The following is a 22,588-nucleotide window of genomic DNA, read 5'->3' on the forward strand; positions in this document are numbered from 1 at the left end:
AAGGTTCTTCTAGGTATCCCTTCAAGAAGTGAACAAAATGAGAACATTAACCACATTCAAAGATGACAGTAAAAGTACACTTCAGCATCTAGCAACATGGAAGTGCCTAGCAGTACACATGTAATGCAGAAACTGCGAAAGAACAAAATCACAACTTGTAAATATATGTAAAAGAGTGAAAGCACAGAAGTCGGAATCATGATCTCGGAAGAGAAAAACCTTATCTTATTCTTTAAATACAGCTGATATGTCGAAGTGCCAAAAGATGATACGTTAAGTTTTGAAGTTTCCTTATAAATGTAAGGTTCTAGCACATCATGTGCCTTTAGAAAAAATCTGGTTTGGATATATTAAATTGGTAACTGGGGTCAAATAATACATGCAAACCAGTTTTTTAATGTATGCATATTATATGCTACAACCCTGTACAAGAGAAAGTAGTGTATGTATGCACGTCTCACGCTAATAAATGACTTCGTTTCACTAATGGACTAAGATGAGTGCTTACTATCATTTAATGATCTGAAAATTAGTATAAAAGGGATATGAAGATCTGAATAGGAGCAATTGGAAGGATAAAGCAACATATGTTTTCAGCAGATGCACTTCACAAAACAAAAAGGCTGAAGCAATTGACTGACACACAATATGGGCCCTCATAAGATGAAATTTGTATGCCAAGTAAAACTCATTTACCTACTGCAGATTTGGTAAACACACATGAACCAGTACAATGGTAGACTTTGGTCAGCTAGACTTTGAATAAGACATGAATCGGAAATTCAGATATCCCTCGGAGATCATAGTCAAGCCATCCGAGAAACGCTCCCGCAAATCCAAATCAGCAGGTCTCTCCGCAGCTCAATTGCCTTGCTTGTCTTTTGACCAAATCTACCATGAAGTCCCTGTAATTACAGGGCATACCATGAGTTGGTAAACACAACGCACCAAGTAAAATTCTTTTAGCTACTACAACATTATACTGGTAAACACATAGCAGCAATTCAATGGTACAATGCACTCAACTCAACTTTTGAATAACACATGAAGAGGAAACCCGGAAATCCCCATAATGCACACATCATAGTCAAGCCACAGACATGCTCCCGCAAGCGCAAATCAGCAGGTCTCTTCTCATCTCGGTTGCCTTGCACGTCCATTTGGAGAAGCTGTAAATACAGATTATGTTGTGAAACTTATAATGAATTTAGAAAGATAATAAAAAATTGAGCTATAAGTTGGTTCAGGATTTAACTTTAAGCAAGGAAAAAGAAACCAAAGAAAAACTATATAAAAATAGGAGAATGTATACATGTGATCCACTCCATGGAAGAGTTGGAACTCCCGCTCCTTGCACAATAATAGAAGAATCAGTTTTATGGCTTAGTGAGAGTGTGAGACCATCGTGGCTGATTGTGGCCGGAAAAAAAAAACATGTTTCGTTCAACACATCTGGAAGTTCTGGGTTCTCAGAAGCATGGCTCCATCCAAGCCAAACTGCAGAAACCCGAGTTAATTTATTTTTACATGAATGAACTAATCCACAAGCTAGTAAAAAGGACCTGGAACGGTCATCGTGCTAACAGCCTGTTGTGTTTTTCCAGCCAACCGGACCGCATACAAAAGCAGGACCAAGAATGCCCTTTTCATAGAACAATCTAACTGTAAGATTGGTAGTTTATAAATTAGTACGTCATATTGTCATTTGCTGATATTAGAGAATAATTCGCTAATGTTAGAGAATAAAATAGATACATACGATAATTGTAAGCCAAATCTTTTATTCACGAGAAATTTGAGATATTAAAAAAGCAAGTCTAATACAGTATATGCTTCTATTTGTTCAGACAAAATTCTTAGAGATCTTATTAAGAAAATAAGTCAGTAGGCTAACCTGTATGTATGAGCAGTACGAGCTGGTGCCGTTAATTCACCAAGGTGCAGAGCACTTCCTTTCCCAAAATCCCAAACCAAATTGCTGCCCCTTGCTGCTCTACGTCCTAGCGGTCACCAAATTCTCCATGGTTAATTTCTCTTGCAAAAAAAAAATGGCCGGCTTCTACAAGCGAGAAAGGGAAGCAGGGAGAGAGAGCGAGAGAGGGACAGGATGCAGCTAGTTGGTTACCTGTAGCCGACCTCCCGATGCGTCAGCCTCGACAAGACTGCCGTCATCCATGGCTCCAGGTTGCCGCCCCATCTCTCCCCCCGTCCGCCCCAAGGTGGGCGGTTGCTGCCCGTCTGTCCAGATCTAGATGCTAGACACCCCTGCTCCTAGAGATGGCCGACAGCCGTCTCAAGGAAACGAGGGAGAGGAGAGGATGGTGACCAACGTGCCTCGGCTGCCTACTCGCCACAGCTACCTCTGTTGGCGCCGCCGGCGCAAGGAAGAACGGGATGGGAAAGGAGAGGGTTTGGGGAGGAAGAGAGTCTGGCGAGAAGCTAGTTTGGCCCGCATTTTTTTCCCTCACCGCGTGAAGTACAATCTGTACGAGCACAACAGTACATAGAGAGGAGGCAGTACATCGCTGTGCTTGCCCACCCCGCGCGTCATATGGGATCGTGGATAACCCCAGAGGCCTCCCTACCCCCTCGCACTTGCTTGTTCTCCATTACTCTTGTCTAGATGACCCATTATTAGAACATGTCTAACAGGTTCCGTATTTTTTCGTCCCTTAAAACGCGAGTAGAGGGCCCTGTATTCAGTTTTCGCCGGCCGAAAAGTCAGATGAGCTAGCAGACCCCGTATCCCCACCCCGTAAAACAGAATATTCTAAATGTTTTACATCACACAATAATCGTCATAATTATTACAATAATGTTTTCGGAAATGTCAACAAATGTTCTAATGGAAGAATTAAACAAATAACAAATATTTCAGACATACAACAATAGGAAATGAATGTTTCACACATACAACAATGGGAAATGAATGTAATAAATCATTGGCCATGCAACTGCCAATGGTGATCAATCAAATCTTGGGTGAGCTGGTGATGAGTCTCGGCATTTTCAATGCCTCGATGAGCTGCAAGAAAAGCTTCAATCCGATCAGGGTTCCTCTCGGGCTGCACTCTGGTGCCAATATTGTCATACAAACATGGCAAGTTCAAACCTCTTTCATCTTCAATGATCATGTTGTGAAGAATGACACAACATGTCATGACATCAACAAGAGTTTCCTTGTCCCAAAACCTAGCAGGACCCCGGACAATTGCAAACCTTGCTTGCAAGACACCAAAAGCTCTCTCAATATCTTTGTGGCATGCCTCTTGATTTTTGGTGAAGCAAGCTTCCTTTCTTGTCAAAGCCCTGTCCTTTTTCTCTTTTATGGACTTGACAAGGGTTGCATAGTTAGGGTAAATACCATCTGACCATGGTGTACTCATTGTTCATAACTTTGTAGTTACAAGGTGGAGCTTCACCCTTAACTAGTCTTGCAAACAAAGGGGATCTATTCAAGATGTTGATGTCGTTGAGTGTCCCCGGCAATCCAGAAAAAGCATGCCAAATCCATAAGTCTTGAGAGGCCACCGCTTCAAGAACAATGGTAGCATCACGGCTTTTGCCACAATACATTCCATGCCATGCTTTTGGATAATTTTTCCATGTCCAATGCATGCAATCCAAACTACCAAGCATCCCCGGCCACCCCCTCCTTTCATTGATCTCCATGAGCCTTTTTGTATCATCCTCATTTGGAGCTTGGAGATACTTCTCTCCATACAACTTGATCACCATCTTGGCAAACATACGCACGCAATCCGTGGTTGTTTGCACACCAATGCGAAGGTACTCGTCGGTATAATCTGTTGGTATACCGTATGCAATAACCCTCATGGCGGCAGAATTTTTTTGATATGGGCTAAATCCCATGACTTGGGCAGCATTTCTTCTTTGCTTGAAATAATCGCAATTTGCCTCGCAATCTTTGACGATTCTCTCGAACAAAGACCTACGCATTCGGTAACGTCTACGGAAGAGGCGGGGAGGATAGGTCGGTACCTCGGCGAAATAATCTTGCATCAGCCTGTTCGTGGCCGAGCGCGCGGTTCCGCGGAATGCACATACGCCCCATCACGGATCCTTTCCGCTGATCCAGCAGCTTCATGCGGTCCTCCGTTTGCTTCAAGCCGAACAGGAGCACCATCATCTCCGTCTCGTCGTCGTTGAGCAACTCGTCGATGTCCGAATCGTCGGAATCCGACGACGACCAATCGGTCGACGTCGCCTCCAAATCCGCCATGTGCACATCCTCCGAAGCCATCTACCACGGTGTACCATACATCAGCCCGAAATCCGACCAATTTACCGGCGGCAACGAAGAAGAACGCGGCGGAATACTCACCGACGACAAACGGCGGAGAAGACCACGACGGAAGGGCGGCGGCGCGCGCGGAGGGACGCGGAACTTCGGCGGGGATGCGGCGGAGGTGCGGCGGGCGTCGACGCAGCTCGGCGCGGCTCGGCGGACGGCGGAGGGGCGCGGATCTGACGGATTCCGGCGGCGGCGCGCGGGTGGCTGCGGCGGCGCGCGGGGGAAAATGGATGGGGAGAACTGAAATGTCCGCGCGCGCTTTCGGAATTGGGATGCTGGTTTCGCCCACTATCCCCGCTCCCACCCCGCACAAGTAGGGGGCGACGACCCGCCCCGTAGTCGAAAACAGTAAAAAATGATGCGGGGGCCGTTTTTACGGGGCGTGCTAGACGGCCGGGTAGAGCCGAAACCCTCAAATCGGCGGTTATTATACGGGTTTGCCCCTTTTACGGGGTCTGTTAGACCTGCTCTTAGAATGGCATGTCTAGCGTGCCAGAAATTTTAAAACATTTCTGAATTCAACGGATTTGAGGATTTTGATATTCAGAATTTTTTTCTATGTACATTGCTTGATTCATAAGTCTGAAATTCTTATAACTTTTTTTTGCCCCGTGATCTGGTCTCAAGCTCTATCATACGCGTCATTTTCTCGGACAGACTGCTACTACATCCGAAAATTGCCATGCAAAAAATATCGAGTAAAGGCTTCTACAATTATGAATCACACCACAGGAAAAGATTGCACTTAGGTTGATAATAATGGACTGCCATTACTTTGCCTGTCCAAGCTAAATACTCTTTCCTCCCCATGTATAAATTATGTTGACTTTTCATAGTCTCTTGTGCGCAATTTTAACTATACCTTTTACTTGTAATATGGCTAATTAAGATTTATTAATAATGTACCGCGACGTAAAAATATTGTCAAAGCAAACACAACTACGGAGTATATATAGGAGTATCATTCTTACGAACAGTAACTATCTGGATTTGACACATCATCGCATTCATCTTGACTCCCTGTGGCTGGACTCATCAACGCGACTACTCATGTACGTCTGACACGCAGAGGCGCCCGTCCGATTTGAACCGGCCAAATAGAACCGACACGTACGACCAAACGAGTCAGACCTTCCGTGCTCCGTCTCCGCAGCCCTCCACCTACGAACGAGCATCACATTAAGTTAGAACGAGTCACCATAGTTCATTCGTTCCCATGCACATCCATATATATATAGTTCCGTGGCACGGGTCGTCTTTGATCAGATCGTGGGATCGGAGCGGCATGTCGGCGGCGGCGGCGAGCAGGGGTGTGCGCGCGCTGGCCGTCCTGGGGCGGTGCGTGCGGGCGCCGCTCCGCGTGCTGCTCCGCGCGCGCGACCTCTACGTGAGGCAGATGACGACCTGCGCGGGGGCCCGCCGGCCTGTGGGGATGGTGTCCGTGCCGCGGAGCCGGAGCCACGCCTTCTACCGCTCCGCGGGCGACGCCGGCGCCGACGTGCGGGAGCTGGTCCGTGCCGCCTCGCGCGCGAGGTGTTCCAGCGCCGTGGTGGCACGGAGCCAGAGCATGGACATCGGAAGGATCGACGAGGACCAGCCGTGCGAGTTCGGGACCGGCGGCGGCGCCATGGAGCAGGCGCTGTGCCGCAGGAGCAGGAGCTGCGCGGTCGGATCCATCGGCATGTCGATGGGGAGGAGCAGGGCTGGCGCCGTCGCGGCCGCTTAACGCCGACGGCGCGTACGGCGGTACCGATGCCCGTATAGGACGAGACTTCAGCTAGAAACCTGCGTGCCTCAGCTGACAGTGAGCTTGAAGAAGAAATTGAGACGATATGCATGCATGGCGTGCTAGCAATGAATTTTATCTATGATTTTGTGTAAGAGATATCTCAGCTGAACAGATCGCTAAAAAAACCTCATTACGAAACCCGATTAGCGACGAAGAGGTACGGCCGTACTTGAACGGGTTAATTTCAGATTTAAGAAAAGGGTCGCCTACTCTCAAAAAGCAACCTTGCCGAGTTCTTGGCCACTTAACCTAGCGAAGGCTCGAGCCTGCTCTCGCGCGCCTCACAGCACACCCAATGGCGCCACCGCCGCCGGCTCGGCCTCTTCGTGGCCGTTTTCCTCCCGGTTTGTTTACACGACAGCCTTTGCATCGCCCACCTCTCTCAGGCCGGAAACCAAGATCAAAGGGGACCAGAAACGCCATGTGTAGGAGGATGATGTTGCGGCTACTCCAAACAAGTTTGTGCTTCTGCATCCCAGTTTTTCATCTTCTCTGTTATCTCGATTGTATGAAAGCCATATGAGACTGTTCCGGTTGCAACTGCCGCACGCCCTCGCGAGCCACGAGTCTCTCTGATTGGAGGCACCTCCAAGGTGATGCTCCTAAGAGGGAACTCGACGCCGTTGCTATCTTCCGATCTTGAAGATCCGATCTAGGGTTTCCCGTGGAGGAGGTTAGGAAAAGATAGATGGGAGTTGCTACGTCGCTGCCTCCAACAAGAAAACAACGCACATAGGTGCCACCGCCAACGACTCCAGCCACAACCGGAGTACGTCTTTCACCGGCAGTCTCACCTCTCACCTGCACAAGCCCTGAACCACGAACCAGTCAGCCACCGCTGCTCTCCCGCTGCCCCTGGCTCGATGGCTGATCGCACCTCCCAAGCAAGCCCGACGCGCTGGCAGCCTTCCTTCCTCTTCATGCACTGTATGGGAGGATGCAGCATCCGCAACGGCGCCATTCTGTCTCCGGAGGATGCAACACCCGCATCGGCGCCATTCGTCTCAGGAGGATGCAACCCGGGGCGGCCTGCCTTTGTTCTCCCTCCAACCACCACCAACTAGCCAAGCTCTGCAGCGATGGTCATGCCATCCACACGGTCGCCACTGCCGCGAGGAGAGCCTGCTCCCAACGGACGCACATCTTCTGTTACAAGACTACACCAAGTCGCCATCCGCGATGAGAACACAGGAGTACACCAGACCACGTGCACGGCTCCGCCGACCAGATCGTGCCCACGCGGCCTAGATCTTGACTAGGTCCAGATTGAGCATGTTAAAATATAGTCTAGTCCTTTCCATCAGTTTAGACTTCTAAAAAATTTGGCTAGTACATCAATTCAATATGATATCAAAGCAGGAGTTAAGCTCAAACCCCACCAACCGCAATTTTAATATAAAAATAGTTACCCCTTTCTACCCACCTATCACAATTTTAATACTCCCTCCAATTCATAATTGATTCAACTTTGTCTAGATATGAATGTATCTAGGTGCATTTGTTAAAACTAGATACATCCATATCTTGATAAAGTTGAATCAATTAATATGAATAGGAGGAAGTATTAAAAATAATTATTCCTTTTCAACAATTCAAACTTCTAGAAAACTTAGCTAGTGCGTCAATTTAATAGAGAGCAAGCCCGCCAACCACAGGCGCCTCACTGGCTCAGCACCGCCTCTCCTCGCTAGCAAGACAGGCTCTGGAGGGAGGATGGTAGATCTGTGCGATATCGTTCCCCTTAATTTCAGCTCGTTCTCTCTTCTGCTTTCTGAAACAACAGATGATAGTTCATGTGTACTGCAGTATGTGTAAATTGTATTTCCTATGCTGCATGTGGACCCGCCCAGAAAAGAGAGAATTCTTCTGATGATGAATAACTTACAATTTCTGTTCTTGATGATTAGTCTATTTGGACAAAACTGGGCTATTTTACCAAGTGTAGTCGCTAGTCTTGGCCTCTTGAGTGCTGTTCTCTGTTATGACATCTCTATGTTGCAGATAACCATGGATCCAGAGATTCTTCAGTTACAGTACATGGCCCTCCGGACATTTTTGAAGGTTCTGAAAAAACAAGTCTTGATAAACTTCCAGAGGTATACAACAGTGTGCTGATTCCCAAGAAATATAATATAATCTCATCTAGAAGATTAGCATTGCTATATACTCTGTTCATCTGGATGGTAGTTGTTAGAATCTGCAAATGAACTCATATGTCATATCCTCCCAAGAAATCATGACACGGTTGACTAGTATGTTAGGAGTTCTCTCCTCTAACTTGTTACCATTGTTATTGCAAAAAGACCTAATGTGCTTAACGCAGTTTTAATACTCCTGCATTGAACTAACTATCTCTTCACATTATCTCTGTTGGCAGACGAGGCACTGCTGGTAGCAAGTGTCATGAATAATGCACTTTTTGGAATTGATGCAATTAAACTTTTAAAATTTGGTGATCTGTAATTCAATATTGTAATTTATAATTACACTGGACATCTGAAACTGATATGGGTAAATTAGTGTAAAAACCATGGATGTCAGTTAGAGGAGACTACACTGGACACTATAACTTTGCTCTTCCAAAGGATGTTTTAGTTGGGAAATTGATGTTTGTTGGGCGGACGTGCATTTGACACCACCTCAGACATCTGGTCATTTGTGTATATTAATTACAAACTGCCAAAGCAGAGAGAAGGGCATGCACACTGTAATGAACATACCAAAGTCTACGTGCTTATTCTTCCTAGTGCGCAATTATAATGCACCGACAAGCATGTATAAAAATATGACTGAAGCTTGCACTGCTATCGGAATTGCAATGGTGAACTTTTGAAGCATGTTTTTGCAGGATATCTTGAGCTATATACATTCTCTTGTGCCACTACGGGATGCTGCTCGTGCTGCATGTGTATCTCATCGGTTTCGAAGTTCCTGGAGATGCTTTCCTAACCTCACATTCAATCTGGAAACATTGGGCTTGAATAAGCATCAGCACAGAGAAGACGAAGGAAGAGCAAAGAATGTGGTGGAGCCAGCATTGGGTTTGAATAAGCATCAGCACAGAGAAGACGAAATAAGAGCAAAGAATGTTGTTGACAGAGTCAACCACATTCTTCAGAACCACTCTGGTGTTGGTGTGAGGACTCTTGAGCTTAATCTCCGCGCTTGTCGTGATGTCATAACAGCTGATTATGTGGAAAGCTGGCTTAAATTTGCTGTTAAGCCTGGAATCATGGAACTTGGTGTTTATCTGCCTTCAGACCTGGCATACAACTTTTCATGCTCGCTTTTCTCCGACGAGGCTACAAGCTCGCTTGAGTCTCTTTTCCTCTTATGTTGTGATTTTCATCCGACATCAGGAACTGGTTGCTGGAGAAGCTTGACGAGTGTGTGCCTGTCCTCTGTCCGAATCACCGAGGAGGAACTTGGGTGCTTTCTTGCCAGTACTTTTGCCTTGGAGAAGTTGTCTCTATCGGGTTGCAATGAGATGGTTATTTTGAAGATACCTTCTCTTCTGCAACATCTGAGTGTCCTTAAGGTGTCATATTGCAGAATGGTACAGATAATAGAGAGTGATGCTCCAAAGCTCTCCACTTTTAGCTATGTAGGCCCCCCATAAAAATTTCATTCGGGGACTCGTCTGTGGTGAAGAACATGTATGTGAGTAGTTCATCAGACTCTGGCATTGTCCAATTCGCTCGGACCAGGCTTCCCTCGATTGCTTCGAATCTCCAAACTCTTACCCTATCAACATATAGAGAGGTTTGTACTGAATCATCTATAGTAGTCAATTTCTTTGGAACTTAAAACTAGAAGAGAGGCATTGGAATATGATTAGCCATTGGGCATATCTTTCTCCAGGCGTTCAGTACACCAATGGTGCCTGACAAATTCCCCCATCTGAAGAACTTGGATATTTATCTTACTGGAAGAGACAATTTCAGAGGCTATGATTTCTTCTCTCTGGTTTCTTTTCTAGAAGCTTCGCCTGCCTTGGAATATTTCAACTTGTTTGTAAGTATGCTAACCTATTTAAGCCACTGACATGTTGAAACCACCAGTTTTCAGTCTCTGGATATATTTTCATTTACTCCGCTACCTAAAGATATTTTTTGAACATTATTATGATGTTGTGAGGTCTTCAATACATCAAGCTGTTAGAGGATAGTGACATCAGTGTTGGTTGATCCTACGCAGGCAGGTGAACATGGAAATTTAAGGCGTGATTCGATTCTTGGAGACTCTAGCCGAGAAATGCGGCGGGTTCCAGGGTTCCACCATGACAGCCTCAAGAGATTGTGCATCACTGGATTTTGCTCCGCGAAGAGCATGGTTGAGCTGATATGTCAAGTTCTCGAGAATACCCCATCATTGCAAGTTTTAGTGCTCGACACCACCCTTGGTTTTGACAGCGTATTTGTGCCACCTGGCAAATGCCACATCATGAGCAAAGAAGCTCTCGACGAAGCTAATAGAGCTGTTGAGGCTTTTAGAATGCATGTCGAGGGAAAAGTACCCTCAAGTGTTGGCTTCATGGTTTGGGAGCCTTGCAAACGGTGCAATACTCCCAAATTTATACGTACCTAGGTTAAGTTGATGTGGCTGTGGTTTTCGTCGGTTTCCCTTAATTAACCGTGTGTTGTATGGTTTTCAGGTCCGGTTTCCCTTATTAACTGGACCATTTTCCCTCTTCCTATAATGCATTGCGGGAGCTCTCCGCCTTCTTGACGAGGTTCCGTCAAAAAAAATAAGTTGATGTGGAAAGTGGGCCCAGCTTGATTTATAAACTATATTATGTAAAGAAGATCAGCTCAGATTTTGTAACTTCATAACCACCGAGTCGTGTAGGCTGTTGTAGATCTATCATATTTTATCCATGATCTTGAGTTTATCTAATCTTAAGCAGTGGCGGTGTCAGGAGGCTAAGTACCTGATGTCAAGTACACAATAATCTATCTTTCTTTGTACAATTTCCACTTGATTTTTTCATTCCATAATATTCAAAATTTTAAGTTGTTTTTACAGGGAGAGGCGAGAACTTAATAACAGAGGGCACTTACAGATGATAACTTAAATCGGCAAGAATTAGTGTGACGCTCGGTGTTGTGTCAAGACATACAGTTTCGACAGACCATCACTCCTCCGGTTTCCTGTACTCGATCATTTCTGGGCAGTAGCGCCTGGAGAGCACGTCGACCTGCTCGATGAAAGGCTTCTCCCTGTGGCCGCCGAGGCCGCGGACCATCTGGTTCCATCTTTGACGACAGACCTCCCCAGACCTGAGTAGAGCGAAACACAATACCCCGTTATTATAACCAAACAAAAAGGATGCAGCACAATCCATTAATTTCAGAATACCAAGTACCAGTGATCGATCCAGCACACAAAGAGAGATAACCAGTAGCTGGTGTATGTCAGGGTTGGCTAGGAGATCTCATTACACTAGCTATTGTTCATCTAGACAAAATTCAGAACTAGTGGTATATCCGAATAGATAAAGATGACATTTCTATTGAATTACTCTTTGAATTGTCATGGATCATTAAGCTCGCAAACAAATATTATGTACTCCAATAACAAGGTCATATTAATTTGATCACAATGCATTAGAACATTTCTTTTGGTGTTGTTGAAGTCTGCGAGAACTTGGTCGAGACTCAATACAATTAAAAATGGGTTAAGTTAACCAAACTACTAGGTGATCAAGAACATGGCACAGTTGAAGGTTGCTAGCCAGATCAGAGGTCAGCACTCACCTGTGATCGAGAAGGCTGTCCCAGTCAACATCTTCAACGCAGACAGCATCATCCTTCTGAAGCCTGTTTTGTTGTTAAGAATTATTAGCACATGGTTTCATAGCGACAAGACATTGAAACACATATCAGAAACCTATGCCCCAAAAACCAAACATATCATTTAATGCACTGTAACTTTGACTGCAATGCAAATCAATAGCAATGAACCAACTCGACAATCAATAAGACTGTAAGATGGGTTCTACAACTTCACTTATCAAAATCATGTTTTGTTCATATACATGTTGCAACCAACTCTCCTCGCCCCTGAAGATATAAATAGAGGACTTGTGTTTTGTTGTGTTGATGCAAAGCCTATGTGCAGATTTGGTGAATACTGAAAAGTGTGTACGATGGATACAGTATGTGCCCATGGCAGTGGTCAGATAGTCTAAAACCAAACAAAGCCTACAATGCAAGTTAAACCTGGCACAAGTTACTGAGAATATAGAGGGGAAAATTTCCCACTTTAAATTCTTCCTCGTTACGTCGTGAGTTGTGACCCTGAACAATAGAAACATAGACAGCAAGACCAAACAAAAAGAACATAAACATGACCAGGCAACATAATGATTATACCGAAATTCCTACTTCTGAAGTTCATGCCTTCATGGTAGGACTTACTGAAGAAATACGTTTATGGACAGGTACTCGCTTAAGCATGCTAAACCCTACTCTTCGCAACGACTAGTTTTTTTTTTTAATTCGGTTGATGGGTTTCATATCTAGCCTACCCCAACTTGCTTGGGAAAAAGGCTTTGATGTTGTAGTTGTTGTTGTAAATAATATGCATTGTTTTAATGGTGACAAAAATTCAGTATAAGGTCTAGAATCTTACGCTTCCACCAATAGATAATCATCAACATCTGCCCAAATTCCTTTCCTAACCATCGGAGATGCTAATGTATCGTACCTGAAAGTGCATCAGAAAGTACGTAGAGAAGCACAACATGGGAAAGAATAACGTAAATTAAAGATTGCAATGTACATAGTGTTTAGTACATATTGGGTGAGAAAATAAAGCCATACTAGCAAACAGAAATACTTACCATTTCCTGCAGCAATTCTTGTGATTACGGGTGGTTAATTTATCACTGATGGCCTCCCAGGAAATGTTATCCCTTAGCTGATACAGAAAATAAGTAAACCAACTTCATTAGATTCAATCATGATTCATGTCAATATGAACAACTACGACCATGCAAGCTGGAACGGAGTATAAATACACAGTTCAGACCATGAAAGCTGGACCGAAATATCAACAAAATAGCGGTAAAATTACAAACCTTCCGATTATCAAGATTTTTGCTCTGATGAGCTTTCATACGTAAGTCAAGGTTCACCAAATCAAATAACTTTTGGTACTCATCCTGTGCCCAAGACCCTGAAGAATTACCAGGCAAAGAAGGCACACAGAAGAAATTAGCAAGGTCTTAATTTTTATCACATAATTGTACTAACATACTGGGTATGATGTAAAAAAAACATCACATGACGATCCTGCATTCACAGGGTAGGGCAAATCGTTTGCACAGCAAAGCTCCATTAAACACAATTTTGGTCAGTACAATCCTTCTGTACTTATCTCGTGAACAAACTTTCCATCTACTCTAAGTGATACTGAACAACTTAAAACTGGAAAAATAATCACCTAGAAACACAGTTTGTGATCGTAAAGCTGTATTAGGCCCCAACTTAAAAATGGTGTTGTTTCAACTATTTTTCAGAAATTTCTATATTAGCATTAACCAAATATCTGAGGTTTGCTGCTGTTGCACATTCCATACCTGCACCAAATATTAACTAGTATGCAGAGTTGGGCTCAACTACTGCCATGATTATACTTCAATACAACCAATACAACCAAACCCAAAGAATAAAAAATAAATTAGCTAAAATATGGTAGAATTTAGGCACCTTTTTTCAAGTTCTCAGATTTTATTCTTCTCCAAGTATCTTTTACATGGATAGGACACTTCCCAAGTTCATGTGCCAATGTCTTCCACTCCGTGCCATTTTTTCCAACAAACCTGCATCGTAATGAAGTGATCTAATCTTAATTACGTGAAGCAACAGCAGGGCACATCGAAACTTTTCTCAATAAAAAATATCAAGAAAATATGCTACATGTAACAGAGATATATTAATCACTTCACAAGTCCCAACACAATCTAAATCATAAGTATCCAACTCGCAACAGGGCAAACAGCAATCTCCACCGCACAATCTTATTCATGATCCACCATGATCTGATATGGGCTAGTGCACAATTTGATTCGTGGGGAGTGGCAATCCCATGAGGCCACAAGCTTGCTTCTTGATGACACGGGTACATTCTGATGGTGATGATGTGTTCTACAAATCTATACTCCCATTAAAGATGTCAATTGGTCATGGTAGTCTATTGACCTCCTTCTGATGTTTATACCTTTTCCTTAGTAGTTATGATATAACTTAAGGATAGGGCAGCAAACATGAGTTTATTTCAAATGACATTGGATAACAAAATGATTGCTTCTTAATAGTAAAGACAATGGAGTAAATATGGCCATGAAGAAAATAAACATAATTTTTATTTCAGGAAAAGGAATTTATGTTACCGCCGAATATACTCCTTCTCTTCCTGTGTCCATTTACGTTCATCACTCCTAGTGAGTAACGTGCGTGCCCGGCTGTATATGGCATTGTGAGGTCTATGGGGTAACGATTTTCCTGCAAATAATGTGCATCAATGATTAACAATGATAAGCTATCTCGCTATCCAGAGTCGGGAGAAGAGATGAAATGTGGATTGTTTGGAAATTCAAAGTGAAAATGGTAGGTCTCAAGAAAGAATTTTTAATACAGTTTACATGCTTAACTGACATTATTACACAAAGGCAAGCTAATGTGAGGAGAAAACATTGAAGAGCTTAGCTCGAGATATTTGTGCCTTACCTATAACATCCCAACAACGCCTGAGCTCTTTGTGTTTACGAGCAGACCGGATCATCTCTAAGCCTTTCTCTCCCAGTTGCTTCATCTAAAATAACAAACACCGCGAAAGATTATCACATATGATGGGCATTACTTCAAAAAAAAATATGGGTATGGCATTTACAATCATGAGCGAATTTATTAGCTGTAAATAAAAAAAGTAAAATTGACACACAAAACATAGGCACAAGGAAACAATATAACATTAATCGATAGAGGGAAGGCATAAAGTGAAATAGAACAGTAATAAGATATGTGCAAAATTCAAATCAATTTAACTTCAAGATGAGGTTGATGTAGAGTTTTAGGTCTATTATTCATGCACTTAATTTTTTATTTATTGATTGTAAGACTCAAACTACAATTTTGCAGCAAACATGAAGTTCAACCAAATCACACTGGGTAAATAACATGATTACTTAGAAGTAAAGACGATGGATAAAATGTGGTAATGCAGAAAATAACTACAAATTTGACTATCCATGAAATATAACTGACGTAAGGAACTTCCTGATAACTTCCCCAGCTAAGGGAAAGAATGCTTCATTTACAATACAATATATGGTGTTCTTCAGTTCAGCAAAGAGTACTTCAATTTGATAAAAAAAAAATCAATATGAAGTGTGCAGCTGGTGTGCCTTGTACAAAACTATAGCATATGCAAACCATGAGTAATAAGTAACTGTAACAAGTTCTTGTTCTCATAGCTATGCTGTGGGTTTTTTTCTAAATGATAATGGTTCCATGTGTACATTAGAGCAAATTGAAAGAACATATGTTTGCAAATTGCAATCAATCATTTTATGTCAGAAAAAATCATCCATCTAAATGTTAAAGTACTATATTCTCAAAACCTCATGTCAGGAGCATAGCTTTCATTATCACACGAATGCAAAAAATCTAAAGCAAGAGATGGAACCTCTGTGAAATCCCTTATAGCTTCCATGAGAATGGTGTCTTCCTCTGGGGTAAACCGCTGTCCGTGCACAAATTTAGATTCATCAGTGCTGCCACCCTCTTCATTGTCATTACCTTCGATCCTAAACACCTCTGCAGAATCAGCGAAGCTCACCCGCTTACCCTTATTCTTTGACTGAGATGCCTTTTTTCTCTTCTTTATTCCTCCTTTGATCCCCTCGTTGTCACCAACTTCGGTTCTAAGCACCTCTGTGGAATCAGCAAAGCTCACCCGCTTACCCTTGTTCTTTGACCGAACTGCCTTTTCTTTCTCCTTCATTCCTTCTTGTGTCCCCTCCCTGCTCTTCTTTTTCTTTTTCTCATTTTTTCCATCTACGTCAGCTTCCTCTCTCCCAGCAGATGCATTCTCGCTAAATTTTGGACTGGATTCATTGCTTTCCTTAACCCTCTCCTTGATCTCTCCATGCTCACCTTTACTAGTATTTTTGGGTTGGCTGCTCTTTTCCAGCACAACTGTATGCTTCTTCTTTCTCTTCTTATCTTCTCTTGTCACAACATGATCACCAACAGAAGCCTCGCCAGCATCGCTACGCTTGCGCTTGCTCTTCCTTGACTTGCTAGATTGTTTCCCCTCAACCTCGCCTCTCTCTGCCACTGAATTTTCAGCCGTGGCATCAACTGTCTGCCCTTTCGTCTCAGCTTCTTCCTCTTTCTTCTTCTTCCCCTCTTTCTTTTTGCTCTTGTTTCTCTTCACACTGACTTTGCTCATATCGCCCTCGGTACGCTCCGAACGGTGCTCTGCCTCCATCAAGCCAGAAGTTTCCAGCCGCTCCTTACCAACAGTAGTCTGTCTCTGCTTTTCAAAATGGGTACGGGGGGGTTCAGAGTTCCATTATGCAGGAGAATAACAAAAGACATGAAAGTTCACAGCAAAGATGTTCCCAGTAGTGACATCGTCTCTGATAATTTAGTCACATCGAAGAACAATCTTTACTCTACTTCCGGAAGCGAGAATATACGTCAACAAATTTCTGCTTCAAATGATCAATTCTACGAATTCTACTGATGAATCAAATAACACATTGATCATCCTATGTTCTCCTTTTGGGGGGAAATCGTGAACTGAGAAGTTGAGACACTCACCGTGACCGTGCGTCTGCTTGCTACGGTGCTGGCCGTCGCGCACTAGCGGTGGACGGGCGGTGCCTTCCTAAGCGCCGAGGACGAGGGGAGCGCGAGGGTGGTACTGGCGGAGAGAGGACAGGCGGCGGCGCGGGGCGGACGGGCGGCAGCCGGCAGGTGTGGGCGCCACGGTGTCTTGGGGGCCGCGGGGGCACGACGGTGGCGGTGGAGGTGAGGGCTTGAGGCAACGGCGATCGCCGTATATGGGCCAAAAGTGGGCCTCGGACTGGAGTGGGCCAGTGGAGGGGTAATGGGCTCGTCCGAAAAGGAAAACTATGCGACCTTGGCTAAGAAACTGAAACGAGCCGACCTCGAGGCTGGAGTCGAACTCGAGTTCAAAGTAAGACTCGCTTATTCATCAAAAAAAAAAAGTAAGACTCGCTTAAATATAAACTTTTTTCCTTTCATAATTCTCAAAAACAGTATAATAAGTTTTTTTTTTTTTTTGTGATCTTCCCACCCGTTATTTTCCCCCTTAAAACCACTGGCCTGAAAAAGGGAATTGCAAAAGGATCCCCTTAATTAAACATGAATTACCGTAATAAGTTTACAGTTGTTAGATTATTAGGCAATTTCTGAGTAAGTTTAATTACCAAAAACAATATTGCGACCGAAAGGTCGCTCTAACAGCAGCACCACCACCATGGGTATCGTTGATGTCGCCCATAGTGTAGTCCGGTTTGTTGAGGAAACAGTGAACCGGTGAGGAAGAACACGAACAGCTGCGAGCAGTCGCGCCGAGATGCTCCCCAAAAACCTTATTGCCCGCCTCCCGGTGCAGGATCTCAACGGACGGGGTTTCACGGACGGCCGCGCACACAGTCAGCGGGATGGGGAATACTAGGGAGTAACACAGCAAAAGAAACTTCATGAGAGAGAGACAGCGAGAGAGATTTTTCAGATATGTTCTGTCTCCTAGTATACCCTGGGAGGAGAGCCAACCGATCGCGTTGACACGTGTAGGAAGCTAGGGACATGTGGCGAGCATGCACATGCATGGTCAACACGTATCCAACTCAGTTGGTGCACCAAGCAAAGAAAATAAGTTTTCACAAAAGGTGTTTCGAACTCGAACTCGAACTCCAGTCATGAAACACGATGTGCGTGCGTGACGTGGCGAGGTGACGGTGAAGGAGGAGGAGGAGGAGTGCACGAGGGCTCCTTCTCTTCTCACTCACTTGGAAGGACTAGAAGAGCGGCCCTTATATACCACTCCAACTCCCTCCCAGCTAGCAATGTGGGACTAAATTTTGTCCCCCAAGGTTGTCCCTGCAGTCCAGTAAGATAACCCATGTAGCCTGTAATTTTTGAAATCTCAAGGCCCATCACGATGGCAACCCATCTACATCCAACAATCTCCCACCAGATCTCAGAGGCACATCAGATGGCACATAAGTTTTATTCGTTGTTTAATATACCTGCTAATTTGAACTTTCATCTAGGCAAGGAGCTACGCTTGACTAACACTGAATAATGGACTATGCCTTGAATTATCAGCCTTGTGCAGCAAGTTTCACTCAATGTCATCACCGTACTAGCCTACCATAGCCTTTTCCTCAGGTGGAGCTTATAAGTCATACTCCTCGGCCATTCATAAGCTTACTAGAGATTCACCCAAATCTCCCACACTATGACCATCAATGTCAGTAATATAGGTGTGTTCTTCAAAGATTGCCCTATAGAACAACGTCTCCGCTCGCCAAGAGCCGCACAGAACACATTAAGACATTGTCAACCTACCTTAACTATAAGAGAATTTTACATCTGCAGCTGAGTGGGAGTATATAAATTTTCTCTCAACTTAGTTGCTCCCATTTATTTTCCCAAGTCCTAATTCACGGGGTCTCCAATCACATAGGTTGGGTTACCCCCTCGGCAACTCACGTGGGTCTCAAACCCATCTCCCTTGATGCAAGGTCTATCATGTTTCCTGATAGTCTTTTTTGTGAAAGGATCTGCCAGATTCTTAGCTATTTCGACATAATCCAATGTTATTACTCCAGAGTTTTTCAGTTTTCCGACAGACTTCAATCTACTCTTGACATGTTTAGAACTTTTCATATTATCTTTTGAACTGTTCACTTTTTTTTGACCATGCGACTGTCGTTGCCTAATCGACGGTGCCTCGGAGGAGGGATCCTCACGAGGGGGAGAAGAAGTAGGGGCCATAGGGCGGAGTGCACACGGGACGGTGGTGCGCGATTTACCCAGCTTTGGAACACCTGCACGATGACAGGGCCTACTGCTGCTTGTATGGAATTATCTGGGCGCTTTCGCGATGTTACAATGAGTTGTGGTTGTGTCTCTAGGGCTCCCGGGATCCGGCTTATAAAGGCGCACGAATCTAGGGTTTACATGGAGAGTCCTAGCCGGATACAGGTTGCCTAACTACGGTACAATGTCTTGCCGTGCACGTCAAGGATCCGCCTTCCTCTGTACGTCGTCCCGGATCCGGGTTCCTTAATGGGCCTTCATGGATCCGGGTTCCTCCTAAGGTCGGTCGGATCCGGCTCCCTTCTCCTGGGCCGGACTTCATCCTTCAGGATCAACAGCAGCTGGGCCGCCCGATGGGCCACATGCCACATCACCATCTATGGGCCACCCGGGCTTGCCGGATCTAGGCACTGTTGAAAGTATAGAGATGGTAAACCTAGAGGGGGGGTGAATAGGTTTCTACAGATTTTAATTCTTTCTTTGCAATATTAGGCTTTGCGGAATATAAAGGTGAGCCTAATGCAAACTAGGTGAAGCAACCTATATGAAGATACAACTATCTCGAGCACGAAGGCTCTCTCAGGCAGTTAAATCACAAGTAAGGAGTTCGGTTAGAGATAACCGATAGCACGCGGAGACGAGGATGTATTCCCGTGTTCCCTTGCTTTGCAACAAGGTACGTCACGTTTGGAGGGGTGGAGGTCCCACGAAGGATTCCCCACGCCACGAAGGCTCACCCTATTCTCCGGAGCCTATCCCACGAAGGAATAGCTCACTCACTTGTGGTAGACTTTGAGGTAGCCTCCAAACCTTCACAATCTTGCCCGGAGCAAATCCACGGCCCGGATGCTTCCGGACTCCTCTTGCCCACCTAGGGTTTCCAAGGAACCCTAGGAAGCAAGCTTCTCGATGAATACAAGGGGGAATGAGATTTGGCTTGGTAGAACAGTAGATCGGGTCCTCCTCTAGTGATTCCCCGGAGGGATTTGAGTTTGGGTGGAGGAGGAGGGAGATCGGAGGCTTTTGGTGTTTCTAATAATGGAGTAAGAGAGAGAGAGCTCAAGAACAGCTTGTAGTGTATTGCCTAAGTGTTCTGAGGTAGGAGAAGGCCTATTTATAGTGTACTTCGAAATATGGCCGTTGGTCACTTGCCACCTCAGCTTTCTTCTCGTCAAACCCGGTCAACCGGACCAGTGACCGGACTGTCCGGTCTGGAGTCCGGTCCGACCGGACCAGTGACCGGACCAGCCGGTTGTGACCGGATGCTGGGCCGGATTCTCTTTTTCTTCGTCCAGAGGCTCCTCCGGTTGGCGCCCGGTTGGCGCCCGGTGATCGGACCGTGCGCCGGACTCGCCGGTCTGGGGCCCGGCTGACCGGGCGGCAACCGGATTCTTCCAGCGTCGATTTGCAGCCCGGTTGATGCCCGGTTGGCGCCCGGTTGGCGCCCGGTCGACCGGACCGTTCGCGGACCATCCGATCTGTGGCCCGGTCCAACCAGGTGACCAACCGGATTTCTTCTGTAGACCCCTTTTCGATTGTTGTCGCAGTGGGGGGTCTCCTTTAGCCTTCTTGTTCCTTTGATACACGATTTATGCCTCATTGCCTAATACCTGAGATAATCCTTATAAACGTATTAGGTCAAATACTCTAGCACGGTGTCATTGTTACCAAAATAATGGATAAGGGTAAAATACCCTTACAATCCCCCCTTTTTGGTATACGATGACAAACCGAGCTAGAGTCACATATAGATATTATGATAAGCTCTAAACCTTGATTCCATATAAGATATTACGACAGCTCCCCCATAATGTGTGCACTTGGAGAGTTTGCGTTTGAATGCAAAGTGCACCATATGTGTATGATGAGAAGCTCCCCCAATATCTTTAGGAAACAAGCATGGTATGGACAAGTATATCAAGATATATAAGCATAAAACATGATTATCATAATAGAGTGAATAAGCACACACATAGTCGTCCATACACAAATTATTCAAAGTAGCAAATGATTCTCGAGAAATCGAAAGCAAATAAGCACAAGCCATATAAGATCCAAATAAAGCAACTCCCATGGCTTGTGACAATCAAGGAACCCCGTGGTCCTAGACTCTACTCTCTTCTCCCCCTTTGGCATCGGGACACCAAAAAGGCGAAGAAAAGAGGAGAGAAGCTACCGCACCCATCAATAGAACTGATGCCCGACGGAGTAGGAGCCCGACGGAGTAGCTTCCCCACGATCATCCTCATCATCATCATCTGCAGGAGGGGAGGGAGCACGAGCAGTCCGAGGAGGAGGGCCACCATGAGCATACATGGAGAAGTCAAAGTTCTGGATCATCTCATCGGTAATGTGAGGCATCTCCCAAGCTGGTGCAACCACAGGCTCCATCTCAGGGCCAGAAGGAGGAACAGGAGCATTCCGTGCAGCGATGAACTCACTTTGTCTCCTCCGTGTCTCCTGGTTAATGGCAAGACTCTGATGTGCAACATCATTGGTGTTCTTGCACATCTGCCACATGCTAGTGAAGAAGCGAGCGGCACCACGCTGAGGGCGCCGAGTGTAACTGGGTCCTGCTGCAGGATCATGTTGTTCCTTGGAACGGCGCTCAGCGGTGGGCATCATGGAAGGGACTTCTATGCGACCATCCTGGGTAGGGAATCTGAATGGTTCCATGAGGACCTTTTCACCAAACACGTTGAGAGGAGCAGGAACAATGGTGTTGATGAGCCGCTGAATGTACTGAGCATAGTTTGGAGTCATGCGGTCCATCACGGCACGCTTGATCTCACAGTAAATAAGATCACACCCATCAATCTTCCTTCTCTTGTCAGGGTTGCAATAGTACATCAGGTTCAGGTGATAGTTCCTGACTTCACTAGAATCTCCAGACTTGCTGATGAGGTTCTCACGGAATAGCTTGGCAAGGACAAGGTAGGAATAGTACATCCCGGAGATGGTGGGAGGCCCAGCTGTTGGGTTAGTGAGGTAGCAAAAGGAGATGTCACCCCTAGTCATCTTGGACCGAGAGTGAATCTTGTACCCTGGAGTACGGTCACCACCACAACCCAAGGCCGCACAGAACTGTGTGTAGGTGCAAGAGTACTTCTCCTTGCCAGTCATCCAAGTCATGGTGCGGTCTTCATCTTCATGAAAGTAGACAGTGCAATGGAACTGACGGACTAGCATAGGACAGTAGGTGGGATCTTCTTGTGCATCATCAGGCTTGAGGATCACAACGTCATATAGGCCCAGCCCCTTCAAAGTTTCAACCACAAAGCGGTACTTTGTGGCTTCATGCAAGGCAAGCTCCTGAGGATTGATGGCCTTGGGCATCACAACAGACCCATTCTTCATACTGTCATGATCATCATAGAAACCATACCATAGGGTTGCTTG

At 45.1% G+C, this 22,588-nt stretch overlaps 2 protein-coding genes and 1 long non-coding RNA gene across 7 annotated transcripts; all 3 read right to left on the reverse strand.

Moving 5' to 3' along the window:
- Nucleotides 1–669: 669 nt before the first annotated feature.
- On the reverse strand, nucleotides 670–2,516 carry LOC124704174. Of its 3 annotated transcripts, none has more exons than XR_007003487.1 (4): nucleotides 2,126–2,516; nucleotides 1,895–2,000; nucleotides 1,027–1,169; nucleotides 670–905 (listed from the first exon to the last, which is right to left on the reverse strand). It is a non-coding gene; the product is annotated as an uncharacterized LOC124704174 (long non-coding RNA). The 3 variants fall into 3 exon arrangements; XR_007003488.1 differs by adding an exon at nucleotides 1,313–1,350 and having other exon boundaries at nucleotides 670–1,169; XR_007003486.1 differs by having other exon boundaries at nucleotides 670–1,169.
- Nucleotides 2,517–7,476: 4,960 nt separating this feature from the next.
- On the reverse strand, nucleotides 7,477–16,066 carry LOC124704172 (cyclin-D-binding Myb-like transcription factor 1). 3 transcript variants are annotated; one of them, XR_007003483.1, is made up of 12 exons: nucleotides 15,956–16,066; nucleotides 15,795–15,851; nucleotides 14,837–14,921; nucleotides 14,500–14,611; nucleotides 13,817–13,929; nucleotides 13,186–13,283; nucleotides 12,949–13,025; nucleotides 12,738–12,812; nucleotides 11,861–11,923; nucleotides 11,224–11,383; nucleotides 7,990–8,168; nucleotides 7,477–7,875 (listed from the first exon to the last, which is right to left on the reverse strand). XR_007003483.1 is itself a non-coding variant. In XM_047236409.1 (11 exons), the coding sequence occupies exons 2-10, from the start codon at nucleotides 15,819–15,821 to the stop codon at nucleotides 11,239–11,241; spliced, it is 795 nt and encodes a 264-aa protein (XP_047092365.1). In that variant the 5' UTR covers nucleotides 15,822–15,851; nucleotides 15,956–16,066; the 3' UTR covers nucleotides 9,793–9,848; nucleotides 11,224–11,238. The 3 variants fall into 3 exon arrangements, 1 of the variants encoding a protein (XP_047092365.1); XR_007003484.1 differs by lacking the exons at nucleotides 7,477–7,875; nucleotides 7,990–8,168 and adding an exon at nucleotides 9,751–9,848 and having other exon boundaries at nucleotides 11,165–11,383; XM_047236409.1 differs by lacking the exons at nucleotides 7,477–7,875; nucleotides 7,990–8,168 and adding an exon at nucleotides 9,793–9,848.
- Nucleotides 15,877–17,050, reverse strand: LOC124697327 (uncharacterized protein DDB_G0286299-like). The gene is made up of 3 exons (XM_047229934.1): nucleotides 16,937–17,050; nucleotides 15,924–16,646; nucleotides 15,877–15,882 (listed from the first exon to the last, which is right to left on the reverse strand). Exons 2-3 carry the CDS (start codon nucleotides 16,599–16,601, stop codon nucleotides 15,877–15,879), a joined length of 684 nt encoding a protein of 227 aa, XP_047085890.1. The 5' UTR covers nucleotides 16,602–16,646; nucleotides 16,937–17,050.
- Nucleotides 17,051–22,588: the final 5,538 nt, after the last annotated feature.

Source organism: Lolium rigidum, chromosome 3, assembly GCF_022539505.1.
Source record: "Lolium rigidum isolate FL_2022 chromosome 3, APGP_CSIRO_Lrig_0.1, whole genome shotgun sequence".
In the NCBI taxonomy this organism is placed as follows: domain Eukaryota; kingdom Viridiplantae; phylum Streptophyta; class Magnoliopsida; order Poales; family Poaceae; genus Lolium; species Lolium rigidum.